Source organism: Polypterus senegalus, chromosome 18 (genome assembly GCF_016835505.1).
Source record: "Polypterus senegalus isolate Bchr_013 chromosome 18, ASM1683550v1, whole genome shotgun sequence".
NCBI lineage: Eukaryota > Metazoa > Chordata > Cladistia > Polypteriformes > Polypteridae > Polypterus > Polypterus senegalus.
Genome location: NC_053171.1, coordinates 73375522 through 73393171, shown reverse-complemented (window position 1 = coordinate 73393171; position 17650 = coordinate 73375522). Strand labels below are relative to the sequence as shown.

The 17650-nt window shown below is 41.2% G+C and overlaps 1 protein-coding gene across 5 annotated transcripts in view; it reads left to right on the top strand.

Annotated features, from left to right (window-relative positions):
- Positions 1-14283, top strand: part of LOC120518298 (protein unc-79 homolog) — a 240182-nt gene extending 225899 nt beyond the window's left edge. For all 5 annotated transcript variants that reach the window (XM_039741016.1, XM_039741014.1, XM_039741015.1 and 2 more), the window contains 7 exons: positions 2996-3085; positions 5981-6156; positions 6880-7063; positions 7795-7992; positions 9438-9515; positions 12802-12843; positions 12926-14283. In XM_039741016.1, coding sequence (XP_039596950.1) covers positions 2996-3085; positions 5981-6156; positions 6880-7063; positions 7795-7992; positions 9438-9515; positions 12802-12843; positions 12926-13126 — 969 coding nt within the window. In that variant the 3' untranslated portion in view covers positions 13127-14283. The remainder of the gene's footprint in view (positions 1-2995; positions 3086-5980; positions 6157-6879; positions 7064-7794; positions 7993-9437; positions 9516-12801; positions 12844-12925) is intronic.
- Positions 14284-17650: the final 3367 nt, after the last annotated feature.

Below are 17650 nucleotides of genomic sequence, written 5' to 3'. Positions count from 1 at the left end.
ATATCATCCAATAATCCTATTGTGTAGCAGAAAATATAAGAAGAATATATATAGTAATAAAAGAGAAAAAAATTACAGAAAACACAACAGTGCAAGCACATAAAAACCACTGGGACTTACCAACTCCCAACAGCAATCATATGAACCATCTGGAATTGTGGGAGATTGTGACACCAAGACTGTCTGAAAGGCATTTAAAGATTTTGGTCCAGAATGATGTTAATTTGGTGCAGGCCCAAAACATGTGATCCAGTGGAGCTGGAACTTGATTGCAGCGTTCGCAGGTTTGATCTTGCCCTGGAAAAATTTTGGACAATTTTAAATGAGACAGATGTGCTCGATATATAATTTTGAGTTGAATAATTGTATGCTTTGCATATATGGAGCTCGAGTGAATTGTCTGCATTGCTACCTTCCACTCCATTTCTGATATGTTGAGTGAGAGATCCTTTTCCCATTGTCATCTTGGATCTTTGAAAGGGAGGGACTGTAAAATGGTTTTATATATTACAGAAATGCTGCCTGAGTCCTCGAAACTGATCAATATTTTTTCCAGCATAGAGGGAAGTGGGAGGTGAGAAAAATTGGGTAGGTTCTGCTTAACAAAGTTTCTAATTTGAAGGTAGTGAAATAAATGTGCTGCTGGAAAGTTAAATTTGAATGTAATTGTTCGTAGGATGCAAAGACGTTGTCTATGTACAGATCTCTAAATGATTTAATCCCAAATGTTTTCCAGGCATTAAAAACTGCATATGTTTGCGACGGTTGAAAAAGGTGGTTCTTGTGCAGAGGTGTCACAGATAAAAGCTTCTCTATCTTCAAATACTTCCTACATTGGTTCCATATTCTGATTGAGTGAAGCACAATTGGGTTTTTAGTGTATTGGTGATAATTTGCATTTATTGGGGTACAAAGCAAGGAATATAAAGAAGTGCAGCAGGATTTTATTTCTATTGTGGAGCAGGCCTGTGTATGTTAGTCTATTTGTGTCCATATCCAGGCTTTAATAGCTTGTATATTTGCTGCCCAGTAATAAAACTGAAAGTTAGGTAGAGCCATGCCACCTTCTGCCTTTTGTCTTTGTAGGGTCGCTCTTTGAATACGTGGATGTTTTGAAATCCAAATAAATGAGGTTATTGTTGAATCTAATTTATTAAAAAAAGATTTATTGATGTATATTGGAATGTTTTGAAATAAAAAGAGAAGCTTAGGAAGGATATTCATCTTAACAATGTTAATTCTTCCAGCTAAAGTGAAATGAAGGGTTGACCATCTATGCAAGTCTTGCTTAATTTTTTCTATACAGACAGCAAAACTTTGTTGATAAAGAGCTTTATGTTTACTTGTGATGTTTACCCCTATATATTTAAACTGATCTGCGATGATAAAAGGGAAGGTGTCCAATCTGATATTGTGTGCTTGAGAATTCACTGGAAAGAGCACTCTTTTTTTCAAATTAATTCTGAGGTCAGAAATCTTTTGAAATTCTGTTAGTGCTGTTAGGACTGCAGGCACAGTATTTTGTGGATTGGATATATACAGTACCATATCATCTGCATATAGAGAAATTTTCTGTTCCAGTCCTTTTCTGATAATCGTCTTTACCATTTCAACAGTGAACTGCCAGTGGTTCAATGGCGATTACAAATAGCAGTGGTGACAAGGGGTATCCTTGTCTTAAAGTAATCTGAATTAATGTTGTTAATACAAACTGAAGCTTCTGGATTGCTATACAGTAGTTTGATCCATACACAAATGTTCGGGCCGAAACCAAATTTTTCCAATGTAGTGAAAAGGCAGTTCCATTCAATCATATCAAATGCTTTTTCTGCATCCAACAATAATAATATATCTGGGGTGTTTGACTTTACAGGTTGTGGAAATGAGGCTCTGATCCACCTCTTGAACCCTCAGGTATCATGCTGGACTCTAGGTGAAGATATCACTAGTCTTCTTTTATTGACTTTTACATGCACCAAGCACCCCCCTCTGCAAACTATTCATACCTCAAATAAACTATTAAACACAATTATCACTCCTCCTCGCCCAGACACTTCGCCCCTCTACCTCCCAGCTCAGCTCAGCGTCTAGGTTTTCTCTGTGTCCTTTTATATCCCCTGACCCGGAGGTGTTCCTGCCCAACAGTTCACAAGTCCTTATTCCTTCTGGGTCAGGGTAAACAATCCATATCTTCACCCCGGAAGCACGCCGTCTCTTCCTGTCCTGGGATTGTGACGCACTTCCGGGGTATAGGGCACATACGAGTCCAGAAATGCATTAGATTGTGTCTTGTCTTCTTTAAAATTGTGAATTTCCCCTTGGGATTAATAAAGTATCTATCTATCTATCTATCTATCTATCTATCTATCTATCTATCTATCTATCTATCTATCTATCTAAAATCAGTAGAATATATGGACTTGTAATAGTCTCTAAATGTGTGCATTATATTTTTATGGTCAATGATTTTTCTGGGATTGCATTGCGAACTTCTTGCTTGTGGATTTGTTGAGCTAAGATCTTATTAGCTTTCTCTCCATGTTCATAGTAATGATGTCTTGATTTAAAAATGAGTTGTCCAGTTTCTTTAGTTGTTAAGAGGTTGGGTTCTGAATGCAGAGCCTGCCTTTTCCTATGGAGAGCTTCACTTGCACACCTGGCATGTTCTTCATCTATTCTAGTAATTTTGCTGGTTAGCTCTAACTTCTTGGTTTCCAATTTATTTCTATGGGAAATATATGAGATAATCTGTCCTCTTAAGAAGGCCTTCAGGGTTTCCCAGAGTATTCCTGCAGAGACCTTTGAGGATGTATTTGTCTCTAGAAAGAAACTGATTTGTTTTGATATAAATTCTGTACAGTTCTCGTCTGCTAATAGAAGTGGGTTAAGACACCATCTGCGAAATGAGTATGTGGGGCATAATGATTTTAGCTCCAAGATCAAAGGGGCATGATCGGAAATAACAATAGCATTGTCTTTCTTTCCTCTTTTTCAGTGTTCAACTGCAGCGATGGAGTGCATGAGGCAGTATGTGACAGAGATACTGGACTTTGTGGCAGACATGCACACGTTAACAAAGTTGAAAGTAAGTCTTACAGCACATACATTCTGAATCATTTATTTTTCCAACATTTTTAATAAAAATGCCACTAATTGTAAAAGTCAGGAATAAAGAGTCAGAGGGACTGGATGGAAGCAGCCACAACAACAACAACATTTATTTCTATAGCAACATTTTCATACAAATGATGCAGCTCAAAGTGCTTCACAAGATGAAGAAAGAGAAAAAAGACAAAATATATAAGAAATAAAATTAGGAAATACTAATTAACGCCACGAGACCACCCAGCCCATCTAGGCATTCTACCTAACATAAATGATCTCAATCAGTCCTCATTGTATTCAGGGTTCACATTAAAGAACTTGATGATGACGGTCATGTGTACTTCTGGCCTTTAATCCATCAATGCAGGAACATCACAGTGCTTTGATCAGGTGGTGGTGGAATAGATCGCCATCACAGAAAACCAGAAAAAGAACAGCAGAGAAAGTAGGGGTTAGTATGGATTTTGGTGCAACCATGAATAATATGATAATTAAATGCATATACAGGGTATCAGGATTAAACTAAAATGAAGCTATGAAGTCCATGTCTGTCTGGAAGCTCCTCATTGTGTTGGTCCAGCCAGGTTTTGATCCATGGCTGAAGTGTGTTTTCTGTTTATTTCACTTTTTTGTTGTCTTTTAGGTGTTATTTTGTACGATTGGTTTTGTCATTTCTCTGTTGTATGCTTTGATTCATATTTTGTTTACTAATAATTTTATGTTTGTGAATTGTGTTAGCTTTCTATTCTTCTAGTTATGTTACTTGTTGTTTCTATGTTGAGCTCGGGGGGCCAGACCCACCTGATGCTGCTGCTTTGCTATTTAAGGAGAGGCAGCTGTTATCATGGCTGCTTTGGCATTGGTGGTGTTTGTCAGTCCTGTGAATTGTGCTTTGTATGATTTTTGGTTGTCCTGCTCTCATTCAAGGTGTAATGACAGACATGAAGTCTTAGGAATATTGTGAGAAAAGCAGTATTAACCAGGAGGTGATTGACGCAAAATGAGAGAAGAGTAGTATGAGAGAGAGAGAGATGAGGATGTAACCAAAATAGAGAAACCAATAGCGTCCACATTTTGAGGTGGCAGCAGAGTAGACATCAAAGGCAGAAAAGAGACATAGGGCATTGCATCTGATTTTGAGTGTTTGGATTTGTTCACCTGGGTTGTGAGATGGAGTCTCAAACATGGTGAAATGGGATGTGAGGCCTCCGCAATGAGTCCCAGAAGTGGAAGAATTTTGATAAGGTACCTCAAGAAAGGCTAGTGGGCATTCTGTGGGTTGGTACCAAAATGGCTCAAACATGGGAAGAAAAGGGTTGTGATGAGGGAAACAATATCAGAATTAGGTGGTTACAAGTGGTGTCCAGCAGGGGTCAGTGTTAGTGCAGGTGCTCTTTTTAAATGAACGATAAGATTGGGATATCATCAATAAGCCGACTAAGTGTTCAGATGATACCAAACTAGGTGGAAGGGCAGATAATGGAGAATCAGTCAGATCATCACAGAGGGACTTGGACATCATACAGGCATGGGCAGATTTGTGGCAGATGAAATTTAATGTCAGTAAATGTAAAGTTTTACACGTACAATACACAATAGGAGGTCTGAAAATCGAAAGTACACCTTATGAGAAGGACTTAGGAGTTGTAGTGAACTCTATGCTATCAACTACCTGACAGTGTTCAGAAGCCATTAAGAAGGCTAACAGAATGTCAGGTTATATAGTGCCCTGATGTATGGAGTACAAGTCCAAGGAGGTTCTGCTCAAGCTTTATAACATACTGGTGAGGCCTCATCTTGAGTACTGTGTACCGATTTGGTCTCCAGGCTACAAAAAGGACATAGCAGCACTGGAAAAGGTCCAGAGAAGAGCAACTAGGCTGATTCCAGGGCTATGGTGGATGAATTATGAGGAAAGATTAAAAGTGCAGAGCCTTTTCAGAGATTAAGACATGACTGAAGTGTTTAAAATTATGAAGGGAATTAGTCCAGTGGATCAAGAGCGGGACTTGAAAATGAGTTCAATAAGAATACAGTTGGAAACTTGTTATGGGCTGACTGCACAAGTCTTAGAAAAGTAGTGTGATGGAGAGTCAGACTTTAGGGACCTCTAAATCTCAGCTTAATGTTATTTTAGAGAACCTGGATCAATAGGATGGATGAGTTTGTTGGACTGAATGGCCTGTTCTGATCACAACTTAATGTCTTGCCTACACAGGCCCCAAAAAGGTTAGCTGGCTTTTAAAGTTCAAAATATATCAAAGGGGCACTGTTCAGGGAATGGATGTAGAGGTGGAGTACTGCTACAAGTATTTGAGGGTCCACATCAATGACAGACTGAACTGATCTTGTAGCACCAAGGAACTAGAGAAGAAAGAGCAGACCAGACTCTGGGCCGGTCATATCACTTCGAGAGAGGTCCACTAAATCAATCAGCTGATTAAGAAGGCAGGCTCAGTTATGGGAAGCACTCTGGACCTGCTGGTGGTAGCAGGGAATCAAATAAAAACTGATGACCATTATGAGCAATGCAACACATCCTCTCTGTGACACACCAGCACTGAGGACTTTTAGTCAATGACTTATTCAGCAAAATGTGCCAAGAAATTAAACTGGGGCTCCTTCATGCCAATGACAGTATAGTGCCTTACTGTGACTGCTATCTTATCTTTAGCCAAGTTAGTAATCTTTTTTTGCATTTAAGGAGGGAGTTGTTGTTTGTTTTTTATAATCTTTTTTATTTCTATAACTTCCATAAAATCTAAATTTCCCCATGAGACAAATGAAGTACCATCTATCTGTTTATTGATCTATCATATCTATTTATTTATGGAAAGATAACCATGTACTGTATCTTCATATCTTGGAACCTCAGAGTCACATGAAGACCTGCTCACAGCCACTACATGAAGATACATTTGGAGGGAACCTGAAAGTAGGATTATCTCAGATAGCAGCGATGGAAATCAGTAGGGGGAACCACCGCGACAATAAGGCAATCATCCGGTATCTGCCATGGCTTTACCACCCTCCATCAACAATGCAACAAGGGTGAGAAACACCTTTTTTGCCAAATTTGATGATCCAAAGCTGGCCATTCGGTCATCATTAACAAGAGAAAGGAGTCTTGAAGGGACTTGTATGCTTAGTTGAACCTCACAACGGTCAGCTCTAAACTTATGAGAGCACTTTAATATATTAGACTTTGATGATGTGAATATGATGTGAATACAAAATGTAGCTGTGTATGTAGGCTCCCTTTTGACCCTTTTCTTCTGGAGAAGTTCCCAACTGACCGCAACCATTAGAAAAGAACCAAAACCAGACAATTTGTGTAACGTTCATGTGCAGTTCACAAGATGAACAGGAAATAGAGTTACTGCTTAAATGTTGTGTCTGAGTATAATTATGCTCCTTGCTCAGGCTTGGATGTGCTGTTTGCTGTAAACTGGAACCGCCATATTGGTGGTACAAAAGACAGAGTGGGAACGTGGAAGGGGCCATCCATGTCTTCTTATTATGCTGTCACCTCATATTGATAAACTTCTTAATCCTGGGGGCGCCTTATCAGAACGTGATATTGGAGCGGCAGTGGGAGGCCACATCTTCCTGGGATGGCCTACATAATTAATGTAAAACATTTAAACTTTCACAGGAAGCCTTGCATGGACCCGTCTCCACCCTTCTTTATTCTTAAAATTCCAGGATCTACAATCTACACTAAGAGTATATTGCATGTGATGTTGTCTCATGATTTATTTGTTTTCTTTACAGGCCTAAGGAGTTTATCGAGTGTGTGTCCCACATACGGTTACTCTCTTGGCTTTTGCTTGGGTCCTTGACCCATAGTGCCTTGCACCAAGGATCAACATCATGTATGCCTATACCCCTGGATGCTGGCTCTCAAATTGCTGACCACCTAACTGTTATTTTGATTGGTTTTCCAGAACAATCCAAGGTAACACACAACTCTCTTTTTTCGATTTAATGATCAGTTGAATGATTGCACCAGTGAATATAGTAGACCACAGGGGTCCGAATGTCTAGCTGCTCACCATCACTCTGTAGTTTGCATTTTCTCTTTTTGTCTGTGTGGAATATTGACCTGCCATATTAGGTACATTGGAGACCCTGTATGGCTGGGTTGGTGGTGGCACCTCATTCCATGTTGATTTCTCCCTTGTGTCCAACACAGAATTTGATTAGGCAGTGTCTGAATAGTGCGGTTATAAGGTGAGATTTGTTCAGCCAAATGCACTTCGAGGAGTCCCAAAACCTATAATCCCAAAAAATGCCCACTAGAAGGGGATATCACTTTGAAACCCTGGCTAGTAATAAGAGTGAACACAGAGTGTTTTGTGGACAATTTGGAAGGACACTTCTCACATCTAGAAAGTGTTTGTGTGCCAGCCAAGGCAGTCCCTTTTTATCCAACACAATAACTTTAAACAAAAAGAACGCTCGTTGGCGTTAAAATGGTCTGAAATTGATGCTGTTAACCACCTTACCTCGAAACTTGTGTCCTCCTTATATAAGTGCATATATATAAGTCTGTCCTTGTGTTAATCAGTATTTTATCGATTCTGCCAGTGTTGATTTTCTGCTCTCCTGCAGTGGCACAGATTGGAAAACTGGAAAGATGGGCAGAAAGAATTTTCAGTTGAAATGTTGTCACTTTCTTCTTTGCAGACCTCCGTCCTGCACATGTGCTCCCTCTTCCACGCCTTTATGTTTGCTCAGCTGTGGACGGTCTACTGTGAACAAGCAGCCGTCGCCCCATCACTGCAGAACCAGAATGAATTTTCATCCACAGCGATTCTCACCGGCCTAGAGTTCTGGAGCCGGGTGACACCTGGGATCTTGCAGCTCATGGCTCATAATAAAGTGGTAAGGATGAAACATGGCTGCACTTTGGAGTGAGGAGTCATAGCACTCTAGTTCTTTTGTATCACTGTATGGTTTTTCAACCAGATGGACACACAAACACTTCCATTTTTCATAGGGTCACTAGCTGTGCTACCTACCTAAGACGGGTTGATACCAAAGTAATCAATGTAAACCTCAGTGTTAACACTTGCAGGACACCATCTATCAGAATGTATTTGGTAAAACATATAGCAATAAGACACATTGCATTTGTCCTTCCAACAGATGATACGTCACAAACATTTCTAGTAATACAATGGATTACTACAAATGTTTGTGATGCACCATCTGTTGGAATGACAAATGCAATCCATTTTATTACTACAAATGTTTGTGATGCATCATCTATTGGAAAGACAGACACACATGCAGATATACAGACACACTGAGACTTATTTGTAGGAATAAAATGCGTTACTATTAATGTTTGTAATGCACCATCTGTTGGAATGACAATGACATAGCAACCAGACAGACACACAGACATTGATCCTTTTATTAAGGTGGAATAGCTATGCTACTCGTCTTAAGACAAGCTGAAATCTAAATAGTGAACATAAACTTCAGCGTAAAATGTTTGCAGTGCGACATCTATTGGAATTTATTTTGTGATGCATGTAGTAATAAAATGCATTGGATTTGTCATTCCAACAGATGGCCCATCACAAACATTATCACTGCTTTTGCAAATCTCATACCAAACGGCATAACAGAGACATGTCTCAGATGGTGCATCACAAACATTAACACTGCCTCTATGAATTTCATACCAAATCGCATATAACAGAGACACGTGCGTTGTATTTTTCATTCCAATAGATGGTGCATCACAAACATTTGTAGTAATAAAAGGTATTACATGTTGTCATTTCAACAGATGGTACTTCACAAACACCGATTTTTATGAATCCCATACCAAATAGCATATAACAGAAGTGTATGCATTGCATTTGTCATTCCAACAGATGCACATCACAGTTTTTTGGAGTACTAAAATGTATTGCATTTGTCCTTTCAACAGATGGTGCATCACAAACATTAACACTGCTTTTACAAATCTCATACCAGATGGCATATAACAGAGACATATGCATTGCATTTGTCATTCCAACAGACGGTGCATCACAAACATAAACACTGCTTTTATGAATCCCACACCAAACGGTATATATCTGAGACATATGCATGGCACATCACAAACATTGGCAGCAATTCATTTTATTACTACAAATGTTTGTAATGTGCTGTTAGAATGAGAGACATGACAACTGGATGTACACACAGACATGTATCCTTTTATTTAGGTGGACAACATTCTGTCATGTCCAACTTAATATTTAATATTATTGTTTTTCAGATATTTTCAGAGCAGTACTTACTTTTTCCTTCTGCTTCACATTTTTCAGATGATTGAAATGGTTTGTCTGCATGTCATCAGTTTAATGGAAGCTTTGCAGGAATGCAGCTCAACAATTTTTGTGAAGGTAATTCTTCTGCCCTTGACAAGTGTGTTTGAAATCAATGGTTTTAGGGTTGAGGTGATAGTTCTGAGTAGTGACAGACACAAATCACAAAACCATAAGACAGCAAGCCAAGCTGTGGACTGTCCTGCTTGTGTGTGTCGGCAGCAGTTTAGAGACAGAATGGAATCATAAGAAGGCACGGAGTAGTCATAATTCATATGGGTCGCAACTGGGAAGATATCAGTTAAATATCAGACCTTAGGATTTGTAGCCAGAATCAGGAGCAGCAGGAGCCATTAAATTCCAAACTAGGAACAAGAAATTAATCAAGTCTTAGAAGAGTAGTAACATGTGATGCCAGCTTTTAAAACATCACGCTTCTGACATCATGATGCACAACCTTCAGGAACCACATCACAGCAACAGGGGGCCACATCCTCACAACAAGACTTCAAAATAGCGGGACCCATAATAATTAAGCTGACGTACACATTGTTGGAGGCCTGGGTCATTTTTATCAAGCATCCTAAAGTTGTACCGTGCAGCCTGTTGGGCACCTCCTCTAAAATGTGACTCCACATCTCAATGACAGAGACCCTATGCAGACCCTTGCAACTCTGATTGGCCAGTGTGGTAATTACATATTTCCTGAAGGACATTTCTGCTCATTTTCCACTATTAACGAGGAGCAGACAAAGGAAAGACTTGTCAAATGAAGTTAGAAAATATACACATTTATATGATTCCTCATCACAGCACTACGACAAGAATCAGATGGAAGCCAGTTTGTGGTGTGAAATATCGGTTGACATCGGTTTGGAAGGCACCGAATGTGTCAAAACCATGGAAAATGAGAGGGACAAACATAGAAGAAAATATTTAGTAAGAGAACCAGTCGATCCTGGAGGGCAAAAACTTCATTTTAATGGATCATTTGCTTTTCTTGCACACATGGTGTGACACAGAAGTATAAACTCCTTGCTACAGTGTGGACTCGATGAGGAAGAATAAATCAGCCTTCACAATTACTCTGAGGAACTGCAGTAAACGTCTGGCTAGGTTAAGAATTAGTTCAACCTCAGTTACGAAGCCCCATAGTCCTAGTTAAGAGTTCATGTTTGAGAATGAATGACATCACAACTTCACAACACCCTGTGGCGCAAATTGGAACTCATGACATGATGACAATTAGTAGTTTTCTGATACTAAAGCTAGAGCTGCACCACAAAGTTAAAATAATAATAATTATGTTCAAAATAGTAGTAGGAGGAGAAGAATTAAAACATAATACATCCAGAAAGAGTACAGAAGCGATTAAATGGACTTACAGTATAAGATATCAGGTTAGATTGAGGAGTCCCGAAGCATGTAAGTTCCAAAAGAACTTCCAAAAAAGCCCACTAAGGGGGATTCACTGTCAAACCCCGGCTAGTGATGAGGGCAAACACAGGATCTTAATAAATTAAAAATGTTTATTTCCACAAAAAAAAATACATCATCAAACTATGCTGTGTGAAGACCGGCCTTGATCACGAACGGACACCAAGACAGCTATGTCTGAAACACACTCTTTTATTGTGTTTTTCTCCTTCCAGTACAGCACAATGCACAAATCACTCTCAGTCCTTATTATTTTCTTCTCCTGCCGCCTCCACTCCTCTCTCGTAAAGCTCCGTCACACTACCTCCCAACTCCAGCTCCCGGAATGGAGTGAGGCGGCCCCTTTTATACAGTACCCAGATGTGCTCCAGATGCTTCCTGACAAGCTTCCTGCAGCACTTCCGGGTGTGGTGGAAGTGCTGCACGAGCACCCGGAAGCACACCGGGTGTATCTGTCTTCGGGCTTAGTAGCACTTCCTGTTGTGGCAGAAGTGCTGCAGTCCATGTTGCCTGGAACGTTTGGCCATCCCCTGGCGGTGGCCATGTGCCCCAACAGGGTGGAGCCTCCCAGCTTCGATCTTGTGGCTACCCTGCACCCCAGGGCGGTAGCCCTCTCATGTCCCGGGACAGGTTTTGGCGCTGTCCCGGTCCTTCCACGTCCAAGGCCTCACGACTGTGCAGCCGTCTATCACAGAAGCTATGAAGAGCATAAAAGGCATAAAGGAGTTGCCAGCAAGGTGATCCAAGATGAACAAAATCCCAACACAGAATCCAAATAGAGTGGTCAAAAAACAGAGCAGGAAGTCAAAATCCAGAAATCCAATATATCAAAGAAAAACAATAAATGCAAATAAACTCGCCAATATCTCGAGCACATTCACAATGAACCACCAGCAACCGTGGGAGACCCTCCGGATTTATAGATGGAGGGAAATTACTGGTGGTGATTGGTAGGTAGCCCTGCCTGTTGGTGGACCACCCACAACATACATGGAACATCTCCAAGGCTCTGAAGCAAAAACACAATCAATAGTAAATAAACATAAATAAAACAAATACATACAAAAGACCCCAATACAGTTAGGTCCATAAATATTTGGACAGTGATATAATTTTCATAATTTTGGCTCTGTGTGCCACCACCAATACTTTTGAGCCTGTCATTCTTAAAAGGCTCATACAATATTTCTATTAAACCCTTTGAATTAATACTGAAAGCCTACACTTCAATCATGTAATGACTGCTTCATTTCAAATCCATTGTGGTGGCATACAGTGCCAAAATTATGAAAATTGTGTCCCTGTCCAAATACTTATGGACCTGACTGTATGAACAAGGACGACCTAAAACCCCAGGCGTGGCAATGTGCAAGCCTAAGGAGGTGATGCCTAAGTTTTATAATGCAATAGTGAGGCCAAACCTGGAGTGCTGTACTCAGTTTTGGTTTCTGTTTTACCATGAAGACATAACCGTACAAGAGAAGATCCTCAGAAGAGTGACCAGGCTGACAGGTCTGAGCTATGAGGAGACATTGAAAGAGCTGAACCTTTTCAGTTTAAACAAATGGAGATTAAGAGAAGACATGACTGAAATCTTTAAAATCATTTAAGGGATTATGACTATGGAGTACTTTAAAATGGTACATTTCACATAAACGTGAGGAGTTTTTTCTTCCCACAGAAAACTGCAGACATCTGGAGTAAGTGACCAAGTAGTGTGGTGGAGAGTAGGACTTTAGTGACCTTCAAGACTTTAGTTTTTTAAGATAAATACAGGAGTCAAGCTTGTTGGGCCAAACGGCCTGCCCTTGTGCATGAAGTGCCACAGGATGATCTTCACAGTGGCTGATACATGAAGACAATGCCGATTTGTTGACGTTTCCGTAAGGTCCCATTCTTACCTTCTTGTGTCCTTTCTGTTTTACAGCTTATACCAATGTGGCTGCCCATGATTCAGTCAAATATAAAGGTAACAGTGTTAGATCTGTACAACTTCTCTTTCCATCTTTCATCTCGAGTGTCTCACTGGTTCTGTTTCTTGTTTTTAACAGCACTTATCTGCAGGACTGCAGCTGCGGCTACAAGCAATACAAAACAACGTCTGCCACCTTTGTTTCCAGGGGGCTCAAAGTGGCGGGCAGGCAAGCGCTGTGTCCTCTGCAGTCCGCAAGTGGCTGCAGTGCACTCAGTTCAAGATGGCCCAGGTAGAGATCCAGTCATCTGAGGCAGCGTCTCATTTTTACCCAATGTAATGGCCGTCACTACCCACTACCCTGGTTTGTACAAGTCTGAATGCACCCCACAGCAAGAGGTTATCAGACCTTAGATTTGAAGGATGGTTGATCTTTCCCTTTTTTAGATTTGATTTTGTGTTAATCCATTTGAGGCCATGTACCCCCTTGGAGTGAGTGATATTCCTCTCAGACGGTGCCAAATGAGCTCCTTACTTCACCATCCTAGATGGAAGTCTAGGACCATTGACTATTGAACATCCAGAACTTCAATGGCAAGACTTCCTGGGATTCTGTTATTATCAGTGAACAAAGCCATGATAGATGGGACCAATGGCTGTCACCCTCACAGATTTGCCATATGTACATTCTGTATGAGGCTCTTTAATAGGTTGTGTCAGGAATCAGCTAGGCACAGGCTGTCGGGATTGTTCAACATAGAGTCATCATCTAAAGTTTGGCAGGCTCCTAGTGATGCCACACCAGCCATTGCAAAATTTGGCCCTGCCTGCCCAGCTCTATGATTCATGGTGTTCTTGTTAGAAAACAACATACAGCACGCCAGGAGGAGCTGCTCCTAAAATGGCTGACAGGTGCAGTATCACCATGACTCATGATACACCATAGAAGTGCCAAATGAGTTCAAATTGTATTCTCCATTTTCTGTTAGCACACCATCAGTCCAAAGATATGCTGTCAGGTACACAGAAGGGAATGAGTGTTGACTGACATTCCTTCTCAGGATGGTACCTGGCGTGCCCACAGCGCCACCAGAATATACCCTGATATGCACAAATGTCTGTTTGTTTGTATTCAAGTATGGCTGTCCTTCTTTTAAGCCCCCCTTTAATGAAAAGGTGCCATGGAACGGCTCATTTCATTGCCATTTGTGCCCGTGTTTCACCAGCTGTACAAGAGTGAAATCACAGAAAGTGGTAAAATAATTTTACTGATATTTAAAATGCCAAGTGCACTATTTAGCATTTTGCAAACAGAAGCAAAATGACAGAATGAAACCCAAGTGGTGTGGGAATTTCCAACCAGTTGCAAAATTGGTTAACATGAAAATTGCAGCCACAAGGGGGTGCTGTAACCCTGCTGTGTATGACCTGGTGCTGTCAGTGTTGGCTGCTGTGGATTCACATCACTTGACTGCACAATTTGTAGCCATAAATCCAAACATTTCAAGTGTCATTTTGAGGTAGCCATGTCACATTATGATATCTCTGTAATGGTAGACTTTCATCTGATGATGGCGGATAGCAAAGAATTATTTCCTTTAGAAGTCCTCGATTTTTGTACACTGGGCCATGCGAACGATGACAGTCAGCATGGTATCCATCTCTTCAACAGAGACAAGCCTGAATCCCAATATCTCTCCCTTGTTTTAAAAGATGTCCACTCACCAGTCAGTCAGTCATTTTCCAACCCGCTGTATCCTAACACAGGGTCACGGGGTCTGCTGGAGCCAATCCCAGCCAACACAGGGCACAAGGCAGGAAACAAACCCTGGGCAGGGCGCCAACCTACCACGGGGCACACACACACGCACACACCAGGGACAATTTAGGATCGCCAGTGCATCTAATCTGCATGTCTTTGGACTGTAGGAGGAACCCCACGCAGACACAGGGAGAACATGCAAACTCCACACAGGGGCGACCTGGGAAGCAAACCCGGGTTTCCTTACTGCAAGGCAGCAGTGCTACCACTGTGCCACCATGCCACCCTGTCCACTCACCATTTACTTTAAAATGAGGTTGGTGCTACTGCAGGCCAAATGTACTCACCACCTACTTGGCTGGGATGCTGGGAAAAGTCTACCACTAGTTAATGGGGTCTAGTGAGCCACCTAAGGGCTAAGTGAGCTTCCCCGCTTCTGACTCCATCTGCGACCGTGTAAGGAGCCAATGGTGGATTGGTGTTTGCTGGCACCTCTCTGGTGAGCACTCGGCAAGCTTGTATCCTGGCACTTAACGTGGATCAGTAGCACATTTCATGCACTGAGATATTAGGATTAAATCAAGTAAAGTTGAAAAGGCCACAACTGGTTAAAAAAGTATGCAACTGGACATTCGCAGCTCTTTGAAGTTCTCCTTTGCTCAGGACGCCTATGGCCACATTCCAGAATGTGGCATTGCAACTTGGCTGATATCTGTATGCTTGAAGTTAAACTCATCCAGCGCAGTTCATAAGTGGACGACTCAAGAAGGTTACCCCCGTTGAAATTGAACAAACTGGCAGCGTTCATCCACATTAATGGAATATTCCTGTTAATGTTTTTTTTGTGTTATTTATTTACTTTTGTCCAGCAATATATGCATTCTCTGCCAATTTATATGTCTTTCTTTCATACAAATAAACGGAGACCATCCAAGGCCAAAGGAGAGCAACATGGTGGACTTCTGGGGTGGATGTACATGACTATGACTTTGACATGACTGTGTAAATACGTACACCCCCATTTGTAAAAATAGATTATTTTAGTTAATTGTAACAAATTATTTATAATGTTTCTGGTGTAATACCCAAATTAATAATAAAAGCTACAAAAGTACCCATTTTCTGGGGTTTTTTTTTGACAGAAACAACTAAAGACATGAGCATAAAATGATGGTTGTCAATTTCAAACTGTGTTTCCTGAATGTGCTCCTTGAGAAAAAACGCATCATCTGAACCAATCTCAGCTTCAGCAAACTGATTGATTGAAGATACACTGACAGCTTGCCCTCATGTCGACTGTCAGATAACACGCTCAGTTACTTTGACCAGCTTGACTAGATCCTCAGAAGGAATCATAAAACCTCCTTTATTTTTTAATGTGAGCAAGTGGTAGCTTTGATCATATGATGGCGGTACATAATCTGTTACGTAACTAGCACGGCACACGTCACAGAACAGCTTTTTTAAAATCTCATCTAAGGGCTACCTGACCTTCCACTGCTTCCTGAGGTGGATTTCTTTGGGAAACCTTCAGAGTTTGAGAAATGTTAACAGCTAACAATAATCTACATAGTTAGTGACTAAATATGTTTAGCCAAAACATTGTTTGGAGGCTCACTTGAGCACATAAATGCATAGCTTTGCTATCTTAGTCTGGCGTAGCTAAAGTTAAGATTATAAAACGGGATTTTCTAATGGGCAAATATAACCAAAACAATTGTACCTATGAAATGTAATCCCCTGGGATCTGGTTTGGAGCATACAGCGGTTTGTACAATCCCATGCAGCACATGCGTGAGGCATCTTTATCCACTACTTCACTCCACAGCAGTGCCACTCATATACATAGAATTACTAGGTGTCGCATGACCAGCAGCATCGTATGTCAACGTTGCCGCCATATTGCGAGTGGATTTTAGATCCTATCCTGTATACAGTACATCTGGAAAGTATTCACAGCGCATCACTTTTTCCACATTTTGTTATGTTACAGCCTTATTCCAAAATGGATTAAATTTATCTTTTTCCTCAGAATTCTACACACAACACCCCATAATGACAACGTGAAAAAAGTTTACTTGAGGTTTTTGCAAATTTATTAAAAATAAAAAAACTGAGAAATCACATGTACATAAGTATTCACAGCCTTTGCTCAATACTTTGTCGATGCACCTTTGGCAGCAATTACAGCCTCAAGTCTTTTTGAATATGATGCCACAAGCTTGGCACACTTATCCTTGGCCAGTTTCGCCCATTTCTCTTTGCAGCACTTCTCAAGCTCCATCAGGTTGGATGGGAAGCGTCGGTGCACAGCCATTTTAAGATCTCTCCAGAGATGTTCAATAGGATTCAAGTCTGGGCTCTGGCTGGGCCACTCAAGGACATTCACAGAGTTGTCCTGAAGCTACTCCTTTGATATCTTGGCTGTGTGCTTAGGGTCGTTGTCCTGCTGAAAGATGAACCGTCGCCCCAGTCTGAGGTCAAGAGCGCTCTGGAGCAGGTTTTCATCCAGGATGTTTCTGTACATTGCTGCAGTCATCTCTTCCTTTATCCTGACTAGTCTCCCAGTTCCTGTCGCTGAAAAACATCCCAACAGCATGATGCTGCAACCACCAAGCTTCACTGTAGGGATGGTATCGGCCTGGTGATGAGCGGTGCCTGGTTTCCTCCAAATGTGACGCCTGGCATTTCACACCAAAGAGTTCAATCTTTGTCTCATCAGACAAGAGAATTTTGTTTCTCATGGTCTGAGAGTCCTTCGGGTGCCTTTTGACAAACTCCAGGCGGGCTGCCATGTGCCTTTTACTAAGGAGTGGCTTCCATCTGGCCACTCTACCATACAGGCCTAATTGGTGGATTGCTGCAGAGATAGTTGTCCTTCTGGAAGGTTCTCCTCTCTCCACAGAGGATCTCTGGAGCTCTGACAGAGTGACCTGTCACCTCCCTGACTAAGGCCCTTCTCCCTCGATCGCTCAGTTTAGATGGCCGGCCAGCTCTAGGAAGAGTCCTTGTGGTTTCGAACTTCTTCTACTTACGGATGATGGAGGCCACTGTGTTCATTACGACCTTCAAAGCAGCAGATATTTTTCTGTAACCTTCCCC